General features: G+C 42.0%; 1 protein-coding gene across 1 annotated transcript in view; it reads right to left on the bottom strand.

Moving 5' to 3' along the window:
* Positions 1 to 922: 922 nt before the first annotated feature.
* Positions 923 to 14,966, bottom strand: part of LOC113610978 (dedicator of cytokinesis protein 11) — an 84,916-nt gene continuing 70,872 nt past the window's right edge. The window contains exons 14-21 of the mRNA XM_027089537.1: positions 14,179 to 14,301; positions 12,595 to 12,677; positions 8,758 to 8,880; positions 8,485 to 8,561; positions 5,685 to 5,869; positions 5,531 to 5,596; positions 3,111 to 3,203; positions 923 to 1,092 (exon numbers count right to left, since the gene is read on the bottom strand). Coding sequence (XP_026945338.1) covers positions 952 to 1,092; positions 3,111 to 3,203; positions 5,531 to 5,596; positions 5,685 to 5,869; positions 8,485 to 8,561; positions 8,758 to 8,880; positions 12,595 to 12,677; positions 14,179 to 14,301 — 891 coding nt within the window. The 3' untranslated portion in view covers positions 923 to 951. The remainder of the gene's footprint in view (positions 1,093 to 3,110; positions 3,204 to 5,530; positions 5,597 to 5,684; positions 5,870 to 8,484; positions 8,562 to 8,757; positions 8,881 to 12,594; positions 12,678 to 14,178; positions 14,302 to 14,966) is intronic.

The raw sequence follows: 14,966 nt of genomic DNA, 5'->3' as shown, positions 1-14,966 counted from the left end.
AGAACTACCATATGACCCAGCAGTCCCACTACTGGGATTACATATACCCTGAGAAAACCATAATTCAAAAAGAGTCATGTACCACAATGTTCATTGCAGCTCTATTTACAATAGCCAGAACGTGGAAGCAACCTAAGTGTCCATCAACAGATGAATGGGTAAAGAAGATGCGGCACATATATACAATGGAATATTACTCAGCCATAAAAAGAGGGAAGAGATACGGGGATATATGTATATGTATAACTGAGTCACTTGGTTATAAAGCAGAAACTAACACACCATTGTAAAGCAATTATACTCCAATAAAGATGTTAAAAAAATAAAAAATAAAAATAATTAATTAAATAAATAAAATAAAGATTGGTCCAGGCTAGCTTGGATCTGAATCCCAGGGCGTGCTGATACTGATATAGTGGGAGTGGCACAGGCCATGTTCTTAGGGCCTTCTATGTTCTCCTAAGGATGCTTCCCATTGGCCTATCGAAAGCCTCGCTGAATGAGACCATGACTGGAGCTTTACTCCGAAAGCTTATTCAAGTTCGTTAAACCTGTCCTCCTCTCACTAGAACCCCAATCTCCCTCAGGTTCAAAAACGCCCATGGCTCTGGGCTCATGTCCCTCTTCTCAGTGAGCAGAACTGGAAAATTCTGGTTGCTGGGCTATTCTACGTGAAAGAAATGACAAAAACACTGCATCATAATATGGGTTTCTCTCTGAGAGGGGCAATATTACTTTACGTTGCCTATGGTAGTCTAAGTACACTGGCAAGCATTTGGACATGACGTTGGGTAGAAATGATGATAAAACGAACATGTAATTCATCTTTCACCAGTGAACTTTGAACTCAGAAATGTACTTTTTGGTGAGGGGAAGTGGTCTGTACCTCGATGAAAAGAGGTTATATATAGCCAAGACAACTCCATTTCAAATAGCTCTAGAGAGAGACATTTAAAGAGCACACGTACCTGGAGTTTCAACTGTATCCTGCTTTTTGGTTGTTCCCTTTGTGTTAATTTCACAGCTTACATGATAAAAAGTGAAAAGCAAATGATGTTTTTGATGCAGGTGAATGGGAAGCTCAATTTTAATCTGAAATGAAAGCAAAATTACACATAGCGTTTTGTTTTCATTGTCAAGCTGGACTGTCAGACCTTTAGCTCTGTTTCATCATACTTTTCCAGTGACATACTTTTCTAAATCACAAGCCAAGTGGTCAAATAATAGATATGATTTAAATATATTCCAAATGCTTTTCTGGTCAGTTTCACAGTTTGACAACAATATTCTCTTGGGTTGTGAGGGCTGATTTATTACTTTTGCTGAAGAGTCCAGTGGATTCTCCTGGATTCAACTTTGCAGCAGGTTTTCTGAAACACTGGATCAAAACCACATCCTTACAGCCCAGGGATACTCTGTAACTCAATGTAAGTCAGTGAATGCAATCCATCTACAATGTGCATTGAATTTGAAAGGCTGCTTTTTTCGAAATCACTGCCCTCCTCTGCATGAAGAAAAAATTAAGCCTTTACAAATAAACATGCAAAAAGTCACTGTGGTATTATGGGATCCACAAATTACAGTGTATATAAATTTCTTTAGAAGAAGAACACAACCTTACTCTTGAATAAATAAAAAGTATCGTCCTGACACACGAATTTAATACTAAAAATTAATACTTTAAAACAAGCATTGCAAGTACTTTTCCAGTCAGAACCCAACTGCCCGTTTGTAATGCCTCCTGGGAAGTGTATGGGAGAGAGATTACAGATTTAATTGATTTAACACACATACGTGGACTTGCACAGGAACACACGCAAACACACACACACGCTCACACTCACTTTCCTGGTTAATATATAGTGAATGCTTGAAAAGTCCATTTCCTAAAGATAATGTGGACTACTTACTACATGAACAAGTTTTCTCTAGTGACTGACATTGGTTATAGAGAGGGATGTATTAAACAGCTTGGTGATGGGACATCTGGCCTAATTATCATTCACACAAGGCATGGTTTTGGTGTTATAACTAATTTCTGTTGTAGGTATATTTCACCACAGAATACGCCTATTCACAGCATCCAGACCATCTGGGTATCTAATGCTCTGCTGCACATCAATATGGACATACTCCCTCCCTGGGTGGCGAAAATGCAAAGTCCCACTACCCTCCTCTCCATCCCCGGAGAAAGTAGGGGCACTGGACTGAGAAGGAATGAGTGAGCCTCGGGCTGGGGTTTAAGGCCTCCATACAACAGCAGCTGGGCCTGGGGAAATCAGGACAGCAGGGGGGATGGTTTCAGACCAAGCCAGGGATGGAGACGTGGAACCTGAGAAGCAGAAACAGCAGAGCTTCTGGCCTGGGATACGCATCCGGGTTCCACGGAGACACGCAGCCATCAAAAGCAGTCTGCGGATTTGGATAAGCCGACTACACATAGACGAGAAGAGGCTGTGACAGAGACACTAAGAGAGACACTGGAAAGGACACAGAGACATAGAGCTAGAGAAGTGGGAAGAAGGAAAGAGGTAGGGACAGGGTCAGAAAGGCAGACTGAGCAAGGGCGCTCGGAGGCCGGGAGACCACGCCAGCCCCCTCTGTCTACATTGCGCTGAGGCATTCGGTGCAGCCAATGGGACTCTGGGGACCCAGCCATGCCGCTGTGTCTCTCGGAGCATTTCACTTACAGAGAGGCTGCACCCTCCCACGCAGGACCACAGGAAGAAAGAGCTAAAAGGGCCTTCAGAAAATCCCTTCTAAATTTCTTATTTTAAAGCTTTGGAAATGGAGACTCAGAAAGAGGAAGTGACTTGCTCAAGGTCACGGAGCCAGTTGTTGTCAAAGTAAGGGCTAGAGTCCCCGTTCCAGTGTGGTGTCTGTTTCCTACGTTATCTCACGCCAGAGGCCCTTCAATTTGTGGGCCCATCTTCCACTGTCACCAAAGGGCACCAAGCAGGCAGTGGCCCCTCGTTCTGATGTGACATTTTCTATTTTCATGGGACAAAACATTCAGCGGGTGAAAGTGCAGACACAATATTGGAAATGATTCAAAGAGAAAAAGAAGAGCCACCACTGGGTTTTGTAAACGTCCAAATAACGCGCTTTACCTCATCATAGAACTCTGGATTCTGGTTGTGATGCGAGACAACAGCGTAAGCGTTTGTGGTAAAAACAGGCCCCGCAGGTTTTCCATAAATACACTGCAAAAGAAGGAAACAGAGTCACCACCCTCAATGTCACTCTTTAAACACGATGCTAGGGAACCACAAAGAGTTAGAGGCATCTGTGAGCCCAGGGTCACGGCCAAGCCCACCCAGCTCTCACCATGAACCTGTAAATTCCAAATCATTTACAGTCACTCCAGACACCACCCCAGACATCGCCTTACTTGGCTGCATGAATGCTTCTGAATTTCCGGCCATCTGAGAAATATAATTCCAACCTAGCTGACAGTAAGAGGCTGAACACTTCTCATCATTTGGAAGGGAAACACTCTCCAACCAGGCCTGGAAAGCTTACTTCTCTCGTGCTATTTGCACTTCTTAGTATGAGAAGCTCCCCCTCAGTCGGTCAGCAACATTTGCTGAATGCTCACTGTGCAGTGGGGTAAGGCGAGGAGTTAACAAAATAGAACCAACAGCAGATCCATTCCTAGCCTCGAGGAATTAGAAACTGAATGTCCATTAAGCTACAGACTAGCTTACTGTTCTCTCACTTTATGAGCCATAGTTTAAGAGTCACCAGCTTGCTGTTACACCAATAAAATTAATGGAAGGCTTTCTATGGTTCCATGGAAAGATCCGATTTCATTTCTAGTGTGAGCTTTTCAGTTCCATAGGCCTAATAAGTTCAAGGATGAAAATATGGAGTCACTGTGCCAAGGTCCTAACTGCCTCACTCGGGTACTTCGGAGCTAGCCTCCAGGCCAGCTGAGAAATGAAAGTGACACTCCACGTGAGTGCAACGCCAGCTCTCCTTAAATATGGTCATGGAGGCAATTTGCAGGCACTGCAGAGAGGTAACCTAAGAATCTTTAAGTATACAAAAAGGATATCGGATGAATGGCTAAAGAAGATGTGGCCCATATATACGATGGAATATTACTCAGCCATAAAAAGAAACGAAATTGAGTTATTTGTAGTGAGGTGGATGGACCTAGAGTCTGTCATACAGAGTGAAGTAAGTCAGAAAGAGAAAGACAAATACCGTATGCTAACACATATATATGGAATCTAAGAAAAAAAAATGTCATGAAGAACCTAGGGGTAAGACGGGAATAAAGACACAGAACTACTGGAGAATGGACTTGAGGACACGGGAAGGGGCAAGGGTCAGCTGGGACAAAGTGAGAGAGTGGCATGGACATATATACACTACCAAACGTAAAATAGATAGCTAGTGGGAAGCAGCCGCATAGCACAGGGAGATCAGCTCGGTGCTTTGTGACCACCTAGAGGGGTGGGATAGGGAGGGTGGGAGGGAGGGAGACGCAAGAGGGAAGAGATATGGGGATATATGTATAAGTATAGCTGATTCACTCTGTTATAAAGCGGAAACTAACACACCATTGTAAAGCAATTATACTCCAATAAAGATGTTAAAAAAAAAAAAAAAGGATACCGCATGGGGGCGAAGAAAATGTTATTCTCATCTCCACTGAAGGAAGAATCAGAGAACATACACCTCATTTGAGCCAGCTAATTCTTAATTTAACCTAGCTTTCTCTGTGAAAAAACTCTCTTTTCAAGGGTCAGAGCTATTAACCATTCAATGACTTAACTGGGGCTGTTCCAGCCTCTTTCCCAAGGTGGTTTAAGTGGAAGATTTGCCATCCATCTGTCTGATTTAGGTTCAAGCTAGAGAAGTTGGGAAGCCAGATAAACACTCTGTGATGGCTAGACGGTCTGACTTCTCTCTCAGGCCTCTGATTAATGGGCTACGGGCTAAAGGGCCAAAAGTAAAAAGCGGCTATAAAGAGTGAAAATGTGAGGGCACTGTGAAGTGACAGGTATTTAAGGACTGCGGTAGCAGAGAATGCTGAGATGCTTTTCGTGGATCACTAATTCAAGTTTGGAGGTACCATTTGGCCAGCCACAGACTAGAAGTCATATCTCAGATCAAAGCAGTTATGCTGTGCTTCTGTCAGCTCGAAGCCCGTTCAGGTTTCAAGGAGAAAGGAGTTTAAACTCCCCTGATGGTACCGTTATAAGCTGTCAGGTCACGAGAAAACGACCTTGTGACTGGGCATTGGAGCAATGCAAAATCAAAGTGGGGCAAAGGCAAAAATCTGGCATATGAAGCTTACCCATTTTTAAAGTTATATATGCTCCTAACTCAGTTTGTTATTTCTTAGTATTTACCGCATTCTTATAGTTAACGTGTAAGAGTAGAGAAGACGATATAACATTTGTCGCATTAGTACGTTTTCTTCGACATGTAAACACATTAAACTTAGCATACAGAACTACCGAGAACCAAAATCTCTATCTCTACTAAAAATGCATGCTTAACAATATCACAAACAAACCTTTACAGCGCTAGCATCGCTTTCATCCGAATCCCGGAATTCCACACAGACCGCGATGTTCCTTGCCTAAAATGATTCATCATTCAAAATGAGTGACAAAACAAAATTATAAATAACATTTTACACCCCAAAATGTATAGTTTACACCGTGTACCTTGGCAAATGTTTTCTGGCTATCGTATTTTAACTGCAAGGGATATACATATAGATGGTTTTTGTAAACGGTAAATGGATAACAATATTTTGTCATTTCTGGAACAAACTCTTCAACTTCCACAGTAATATTTTGACAATTCTTTTCAAAAGGCTTCAGGGGCACATATGAAGACGTAATACAGTCTGTAGCAGAAAAAAGAACAGGCAAAGATGTAACAATCATTAACACATTCCTGCATTTATAAAAATATACACGATTTGTGTTCTCAAAGAGCAGTTTAACAAATAGAATTCTTAGTGATTGACAAAAAGTTATACAAGCACTTTAAGGACCCAGAAGAACAAGTAGGAGTAAGTAGCCTGATGCTGGTTTTAGTGAAACCCTTCAAACCAGACGTGGATTGCTATTTCATTCTCAACGTAGAGCGATTTGCCAAATCTAACACATCATAATTTTGACAAATTTAAACTCTGCAAAGAAATCCATTACATTTTTCCTCCTGTGACTGCAATTTAGCTTTCACTGCAAATTTCTATTGGTATCAGGGAAGTAACAGTAAATTTATGCCAATTAGCTCATGGCTAGTCACTCTTAAAAAGTTAACTTGGTGCAGGTGCAAATTTTCACTTAAGAAATAATGGCAGCCTTTTGAAACTACAAATCTTATGATGTGTTACCAATAATAAATTCCATCCTCCCGAAAGTGGAAAACACAAAGCCTCAGAGAGGTGTAGCAGCAGCACATGTTATTGAGGTAGCCCCTTGTAGTAAAGGTTATTCATACACTTAAGGGGCTCTAAGACTGCTGGTCCTTGCTGCAGAGCAATACTGATGGAGGAGGAAGACCCCGGAGAGTCAGACCTGAGGACACAATATTTTTCGTTGGGTATGGCTTTCTATTATAGCGATACTTACAACAGAATACCTGGAGGTATAGAGTAAAGGTACAAAGAAACAAGTGATCATTTCACTACCCAGAGATAACTACTACTAATATTTTGGCATTATTTTCTTCTAGTCTTCTTCCTATGCATGTTTCATATAACAACACAAAAATCCCACTGTATACAGAACTTTATCCTGTTTTTTTTTTTTGGCGTTTTATCTGATGTCTTATTTCATGAATTCTTTGTAAACATCATTTTTCATAGCTGCATAAAGTTTCATGGTATCTGGATACCATAACTGCCTTAACCACACTGACAGTGTTGGGCTCTGGTTGTTTCCAAATCCTCCCACCCCACATAAACAACACTGCAAAGAACACCTTTATGCATAAACTCCTGTCTACACTTCAAATTATTTCTTTAGGAAAAAAATAAGCCATTGTACTCTTAGATGTCTTAAAATGTCAATTGCCACTCTCCTACTTCAATCTTTTCGTGACTTCTCATGGTACTTGGAATGAAATTCAGTCTTTTAAGGAGTTACCATGGTCTTCACAATTCTCTACATGACGTGATTTTTCCTACTTCTCCTACTTCATCTCCTACTCTCCCTCGTGCCCGTCACACACTACACTAGAGCCACATTGGCTCCGTTTCTGTCCATACAAACCAAGCTAGCTCCCACCTCAAGGTCTTTACATATGGGGCACCCTCAGAGCAGAATGTACAGTCACAGTCACCACATGCTGGCGGGGTCACATGGTGAGCCTTCACTGGCCACCCTTTTTAAAGCAGCCTGCCCAACCACAGACTGAAATTATTCATTTATTTGTTTTCTTGTTTAATGTCTGTCATTCATTCTAGACTGTAATCTCCATACTTTCAAAGCATCTGGTAAGTATTCAATAAAGTTTACTCAATAAATGCTTATTCGGTGAATAAATGGCTAGACAGAATCTCAGAAATGGAATGCCTTAGTTACGGACATTCATGGATATCTACTGCCAAATTGTATTCCTACTCGTGATGGGGGACGGTGCCTGGCCAAAACCTAGCCAGCATTCGACAGTTCCACTTCATTTTTGTAAATCTGATAGATGAACAAAAACATCCCAATGCTTAAATGTTTACCTTTGTGTTAGTGGCATAATTACTGAGACTGGACATTTTAAAAAGATTTACAAGTCATTTTGTTTCCTGCAAATTGTCTTTTGTGTCTCCTGAGATCATAGATTCTTTAGACAAAAGAGATACTCCTCCTTTTGGATCCCTTCGTTGATGAAACTTATCCAAGGCAAAAGGAGCAGAAACTCACTGGAGCACACTCACAACATCATATATAACACATGAAACAGCACCTGATAAAATCAACTCAATTCACTTCCTAGTCTGTAACTATTTACCATGTGTCCTGGGTTGAACAGTGTCCCACCCAAATTCATGTCCACTAGAAGCTCAGAATGTGACCTTATTTGGAAATAGGGTCTTGGCAGATGTAATTAGCTAGGAGGATGAGATCATAATGGATTAAGGTGGGCCCTAAATCCAATGACTGGTGTTCTTAATAGAAGGCCATGTGAGGACAGAGGCAGAGATTGGAGTGATGCAACTACAAGCAAAGGATGCCAAGGAGAGTCAGCAGCCACTAGAAGCTAGAAGAGGCGAGGAATGCTTCTTCCTTAGAGCACTCAGAGGGAGCACGGCCCTGCTGACACCTTGATTTTGACCTCTAGCCTCTAGAACCACAGAATAAATTTGCATTTTAAGCCACCCAGTTTGTAATACTTTCTTCCAGCAGCCCTAGGAAACTAATACACCATGTAAACCTCAAGAAAAACACTGAGAAGATAAAAACCTGAGATTCAAGCATAATAGCTCTGTAGGCTTATTTGCAATATGTAAGTTCTTACTTGATAAATCCACAGGAACACATTCTACTGTGATGTTTAGCTGCCCAGGAATAATCTGCAATTTGGTCTTCTCTGGCCTAGATGTAAAATAAGAATATTTTATACTTAAAAATATGATTAAGAAGTGCATTGGTTACACTTTATCCAAACGCTTCCAAAATCCAAATGCTCCAAAGCATTTGATTTTTCCCATATATGACTCGCGTTCAGAATTTGAAGGAATTATAATTCATCTATTATACTGATCTACTGCAGTAACTCCCAAACACTTACTTCTTGTATTCTGAGAGCAACTTGAGAATGTCTTCGTTTGAAAGCTTGCTACTGTCTTGTTTATACAAAGGAGAAAATCTCCCATCCAGGTCCAGAGAACCTTGAATATCTTTGAAAATGGGTCTAAAACAGGAACAGAAGGGGTTTTTTAACTCCAAAGTATTGATAAATTAAGATAAAATAGTGGTGGTGGGAGTAGAAAATGGTGAAACTATCTTGGAACATAATTCGGCAGCTTCTCCCGAAGTTAAGCATACACCTACCCTCTGATCCTGCAATTCCACTCCTAGGCATATTTCCACATGGTACTTGACTGTTCACAGCAGATTTATTTGTTATAGCCCCAAACTGGCAACCACCCAGATATTCATCAACAGGTGAATAAACAAATCGTGGTATATTCTTACGATGGAATACTACTCAAAATGAACAACTGATAGAACATTATGGATGAAACTCAAAAACAGATTGAGCACAAGAAACCAAATGCCGGGGCTTCCCTGGTGGCACAGTGGTTGAGAGTCCGCCTGCCGATGCAGGGGACACGGGTTCGTGCCCCGGTCCGGGAGGATCCCACATGCCGCGGAGCGGCTGGGTCCGTGGGCCATGGCCGCTGAGCCTGCGTCGTCCGGAGCCTGTGCTCCGCAACGGGAGAGGCCACAACAGTGAGAGGCCCGTGTAGCGCAAAAAAAAAAAAAAAAAAAGAAACCAAATGCAAGGGACTTCCCTTGTGGTCCAGTGGTTAACACTTCTCCTTCCAATACAGGGAGTGCGGGTTCCATCCCTGGTTGGGGAGCTAAGATCCCACATGCCTCGTGGCCAAAAAACCAAAACGTGAAACAGAAGCAATACTGTAACAAATTCAATACAGACTTTAAAAATGGTCCACATCAGGGCTTCCCTGGTGGCGCAGTGGTTGAGAATCCGCCTGCTAATGCAAAGGACACGGGTTCGAGCCCTGGTCTGGGAAGATCCCACATGCCGCGGAGCAACTAGGCCCGTGAGCCACAACTACTGAGCCTGCGCGTCTGGAGCCTGTGGTCTGCAACAAGAGAGGCCACGACAGTAAGAGGCCTGCGCATGGCGATGAAGAATGGCCCCCGCTCTCCGCAACTGGAGAAAGCCCTCACACAGAAACGAAGACCCAACACAGCCAAAAATAAATAAATTAAAAAAAAAAAATGGTCCACATCAAAAAAAAAAAAGTCTTAAAAAAAAAACCAAATGCAAGAGTACATACTGCATGATTCCACTTATATGACAGTCTAGAATAGGTAAACGTCATCTAAGGTCAGTGGTTGCCTGGGTGTGGGTGGGATGGCTGACTGGACAGGAATATGAGGAAACTCTCTGGAGTGATAGACACGTTCTATATCTTGGTTGGGGTGGTAGTTTTATGACTGTAAATATCTGTGAAAATTCATCAAGTTGGACATATAAAATGTGAATTTTAATCAAAGGTAAATTATCTCTCAATAAAGTTGATAAAAATTGAATTAGATATTTAAGATCAATCTATAGAGTCTACAATATATATGTAAAGTTTCCAATATGAATTGGAATTATTCCCTCCCCCTCCCCTTCTTCCATTTTTCAAGCAGCTCTTTTACTGCTAAATCGGGAAGTAATGTACAAGTACCCAACACACTGGAAGCAGCTACGGCCAGAAGCACAATTCCCCCTGGCAGAACCACTGAAAATGTGGTTATAGGCATTAACTATTGTTCCTACTTCTAAGCATACCTCCTTTATTTTCAGTAAACAGGGGTTTATCACACATCTTTTAAATACCCCAGCCAAGCCTTTAGAGTGAGTTCCTGCTACTGCTGACAACCAAAATAATTCAGGCAGAAAGAAACAGCATAATTCCACATCAGAACTGAGGATCACAGCGTCTAACTTTGAAGATTTTAAAATTTATTTTTCTACTGGCAAATCAGCATCAAGCAGCTACTGCTATGGCCTGAAGGGGGGCGGGGGGCAGTGTGCCACAGGTGTCCAGCGTGGGCTCTGAACTCAGACGCCATGAGCGCTGAGCCCTACTCACACACATGCCATGGGAACTTGGGCAAGGATTTTTTTTTTTTTTTATTTCAGTGACTCAATTTCCTCGTCTCTAAGATGGGGGGGAATACTACCCACCTCTTTTTTTGAGGGGGGTATGTATGTATGTGTGTATGTATGTATTTATTTGTTTGTTTGTTTGGCTGTGCCGGGTCTTAGTTGTGGCATGCAGGATCTTCGTTGCCGCGTGCAGGATCCTTAGTTGCGGCATGCGGGATCTAGTTCCCTGACCAGGGGTCGAACCCGGGACCCCTGCATTGGGAGCACAGAGTCTTACCCACTGGAGCACCAGGGAAGTCCCAATACCCACCTCTTAAGGAAGTATACATTAAACACTCAGACCTCTGCCTTATACATTGAGCACTTAATCCCTATAAATAATAACAGCAGCAGCAGCTGGAGCATCACTAAGTACGCTTATATTTACAGGCAATATTTCACCTTCTATAATGCCTAAATATACCACCCTCCACTACTCTTTGCCCTTGACCTATCCTTGGCTATCATTCTTACCAGTCTGCAAAACAAGGACAAGGTGCCTTTTCATCTACCAACATATAATGCATTTTGAGACCTTCCCCCAAATGAAGTGATTATAAATAGTGACAGAAGACTTAATTAACTTAGAATCTCCTGTCCTTATGCTACTCGTCAGCACCCACTGAACATAACTGATTGAATTATTCAGAACATGGTGCCCTTTCCCCAGAAGTTCCAGTGAGCTGTACAGGCTGTACCACAAACAAGCCAGTGAACTTGTACTTCAAAGGGGGAATAAGCAAGAAGCACGTTTTAAGTCATCACTGTAGGTAGACTTGCAAGATCTGGAGAAAAAACATGTAACCCACCATCAGATATGTGGTATAGATAATACACTTCCTAACAGACTACCCCTGAAGGGGTTGCCAAATTTGTCATCAGAAAGCAAGAAAATCTATTAAGTAATTACACACTTGCACTTAACAGCATTCTTTGCCTTCTCATTTTTAGTATGTTTTTCAGAATTACTCTATGATGGCTTTTCAAAGCATACACCCAGCCAACTCTGAAACAGTGGGCACACTGTACATAATTCACTACAATTTCTGGTTTTCTGGGAAAAAATTCCATCACTTTAGCAAATAAGCTCTGCTTTAAAATGCAATAAAATTAAGTGGTGTCAGTCAGATCAGTAACCCAAGCCAAAGAAAATTTCCCTGAAGCAAGACATTTGAAAAAGTGAAAGGTCTTTGAGGCACAGCAAATTCTAAGAGAAAGAATTCTTATATCCTGTTACAGACTGAACGTTTGTATCGTTCCCCCCACCCGGCCCCATGTCGCCAAAGTTCATTTGTTGAAATCTAATCCCCAAGGTGATACTTGGAGGTAGGGCCTTTGGGAGGTGATTCGGTCATGAGGATGGAGACCTCATAAATGGGATTAGTGCCCTTATAAGAGGCCAGAGAGCTAGCCCGCCCTCGTTCCACCATGTGAGGATACAAGGAGGAGTTGGTTATCTAAAACCTGGAAGACAGTCCTCACCAGAACCCAACCATGCTGGCACCCTGATCTCGGAATTCTAACCTCTGGGTATGAAATAAATGTCTGTTGTTTAAGCCACCCAGTCTATAATAATTCATTATAGCAGTCCGAATGAACTGAGACACATCCCAAGTGTCCCAAGATGTAACTGGCTTGTCAGAAACAGACTTCCAAATGCTACTGGGAAAGACGACAGCCCTCAACTTTACATGTGAGCGTGAATAGATGGGTCAGGATTATATTTGTACAAACCTGGCAGCCCAAGCAAAGGGCATTCTGTATTGTCCAAGGCGGCTACACACTTGCTTAGCTGTCCTGTGCACCTTCTGGGCTGTCTAAGGGCAGAAATAAGAAGACAAGATCATATTTGTTCAAACTACCAGGGACTCACCCAGAAAAATAATTGCCCCAGCTCACTGATATAAAACATCAAAATCTAGGAAAACAATATATAGAAATAGCTACAGGTAAAACACAACACACATCAGTCACCCACTTTCCAAGATGAAAGTATTTCCTAAAGGTTCTGTGTTTTCTCACCAACAAAGCCCTCATCGAGATATCAGAAGACAGACAAAATAGATGTAGGGCATGTTTTGCACCAAAGACCACTACTGGGAAAATTTAAGCAGTTGTAATGTGTATTTCCTTTCACAACGTGAGCAGGCAGACACTCATCATTCTTGGGAGAAGTTTGTTCTAGGTACTGCTGACCTTTTTACTCCCAAGATAAAAGCCAAATGACCAACAATCGATGCAATTAGCTTAGCGTGGGCAGGAATTGCTGTCTGCACAGGCACTGGGAGACGGCAAAGGAGACGAACTGCCTATAGAGTCCAAACAGGCTGTGAAGATGCTGGCTGTATGCTCACCCCTAGGGATACAGAATGCTAGAGGCTTTTATCTATACTGTTCAGAGTTTCTTTTCCCACACATTAGTCACAGGTCTCCTCAGCATCTCCCACTTAATAAACACTATTTGGACACACAGCTCAGTGCTACAAATAACAGATCGACTCTTACAAATACTCAGCAGCTGGAGTGCCGCTAGTGAACTGTGCCACAAATGCTTTCCCTCTCTGGGCCTCACTTTTCTCATTTATAAAATGAGACGAGAGAATTAGATCAATAATTTCCAAAGGTTTGGAATTCATGATCCAGAAATTGGGATGAGTCTATGGCTCGCCGACTTTGAAGGCTGCCATTTAAAGCCCTTGGATGGTAAAAAAACAATCCCCGCCATTTCATACGCCAGCGTTTCAGGAAAGACAGACAGGTGTAATGTCTAAAAGGTAGGAAGGGCAAAAGTCTCAGAATAAAGGACAGCCCTTCGAATAAAATACATTGAAGTTTCATGAAGGGCTCACTATCTTGTCTTTCTTTTCTCATTTCATCACAGATAGGAGTAAATTTGAGTACAGACTGGCATTTGGAAACTGCAGGACTGGGTCATTTTTATCCTCCCAGCTCTGACATTCTAAGCCCGTATTGCAGGGCTGGGAGTAAAGAAAGGGTAGCTATTGCCAAGGATACGGTATCAATGAACAGGTGTTGCCTAAAAGCCTTTAGCTCTTACTTCGATAAACAAGCAAAAATCAGATCGTCGTGTAAAAAGGACATAAAGGAAAAGGGGGAAAAGTCACGTTCAAGCCTTAGCATGCATACTCACATAGTAAACAACGTTTTCAGAAAATACTGCATGCTGCGAGAACGTTGCGGGATTTTTTTGTTTTTTGTTTTCTTTTGGGAGGAATCATTGATGATACCATTTAAAATACCAATAAAAGGCAAATTCTACATCAGGCTGAAATGCTCACCAACGATCTTTATAAATACCTTTGCCGGGTCGGAATTTTTGACGTAGGGCTCCGCACAGTGCGTGATGTTTCCCTGGAGCACCTTTTCAATTCTCGCGACCAGGAAAATTTCAGGATGTGGATTCGTCACTGAGAAAATTCCCTGGAAAAAATTCCTCCCGTTAGACTTTTCTTGAATGTAACCTCATATATACAGTTGTTTGGTTAGTGATTCCTAGTGGTGTGTTTAGCACAGAATGTTGATATTCAACATAGGATCATGTCCAGGGCCCTGGCAATAGATAGCATTTCCTTTCATACAGCTTCATACAGTCTCCCAGGCTCCCAATGCTCCTTTCAAAATGGATTTTCTATTTTGTCACCAATTTCACGTGTATTATTGGTCCACAAAGCACAGGTGTCACCCTGGCTGCTTAGCCTCTTGTGTTCGGCGGTGTTTGCGAGGTGCGCCCTTAGGCCTTATCAGTACGGCGTGTATTGTTTGGCTCAAGCGGCATGTGCAAAAATAGCGTGCATTTCTGAAGTGGAACCGGATATGCGTTTTTAAACGTAACTGCCTGCAACTCCAGGGCAATTCACTCACACTTAACTACTACTGATGGTAGCTAAGAAGGAAGAAAATACTTTATTGCTCTGTATAACATAAAAACTGAATCATCCTATAGAAACCATTCCTTTGTTGCAGTTAAAGAGCGCTGGTGCTCTCAACGTAAAGGTAGAGGACAGAGGATCTGAAACTCCTTTTGTTCCCAAACACTTTATCTCAGGTACTAATGTAGATGCAACCCAAGTTCCATGAGTTTTCTT

The sequence above is a fragment of the Aethalodelphis obliquidens genome, unplaced genomic scaffold (assembly GCF_003676395.1).
Source record: "Aethalodelphis obliquidens isolate GAN/ISIS:26980383/991018 unplaced genomic scaffold, ASM367639v1 scaffold66, whole genome shotgun sequence".
Classification (NCBI taxonomy): domain Eukaryota; kingdom Metazoa; phylum Chordata; class Mammalia; order Artiodactyla; family Delphinidae; genus Aethalodelphis; species Aethalodelphis obliquidens.
This window is presented reverse-complemented; position numbering and strand designations above follow the sequence as displayed.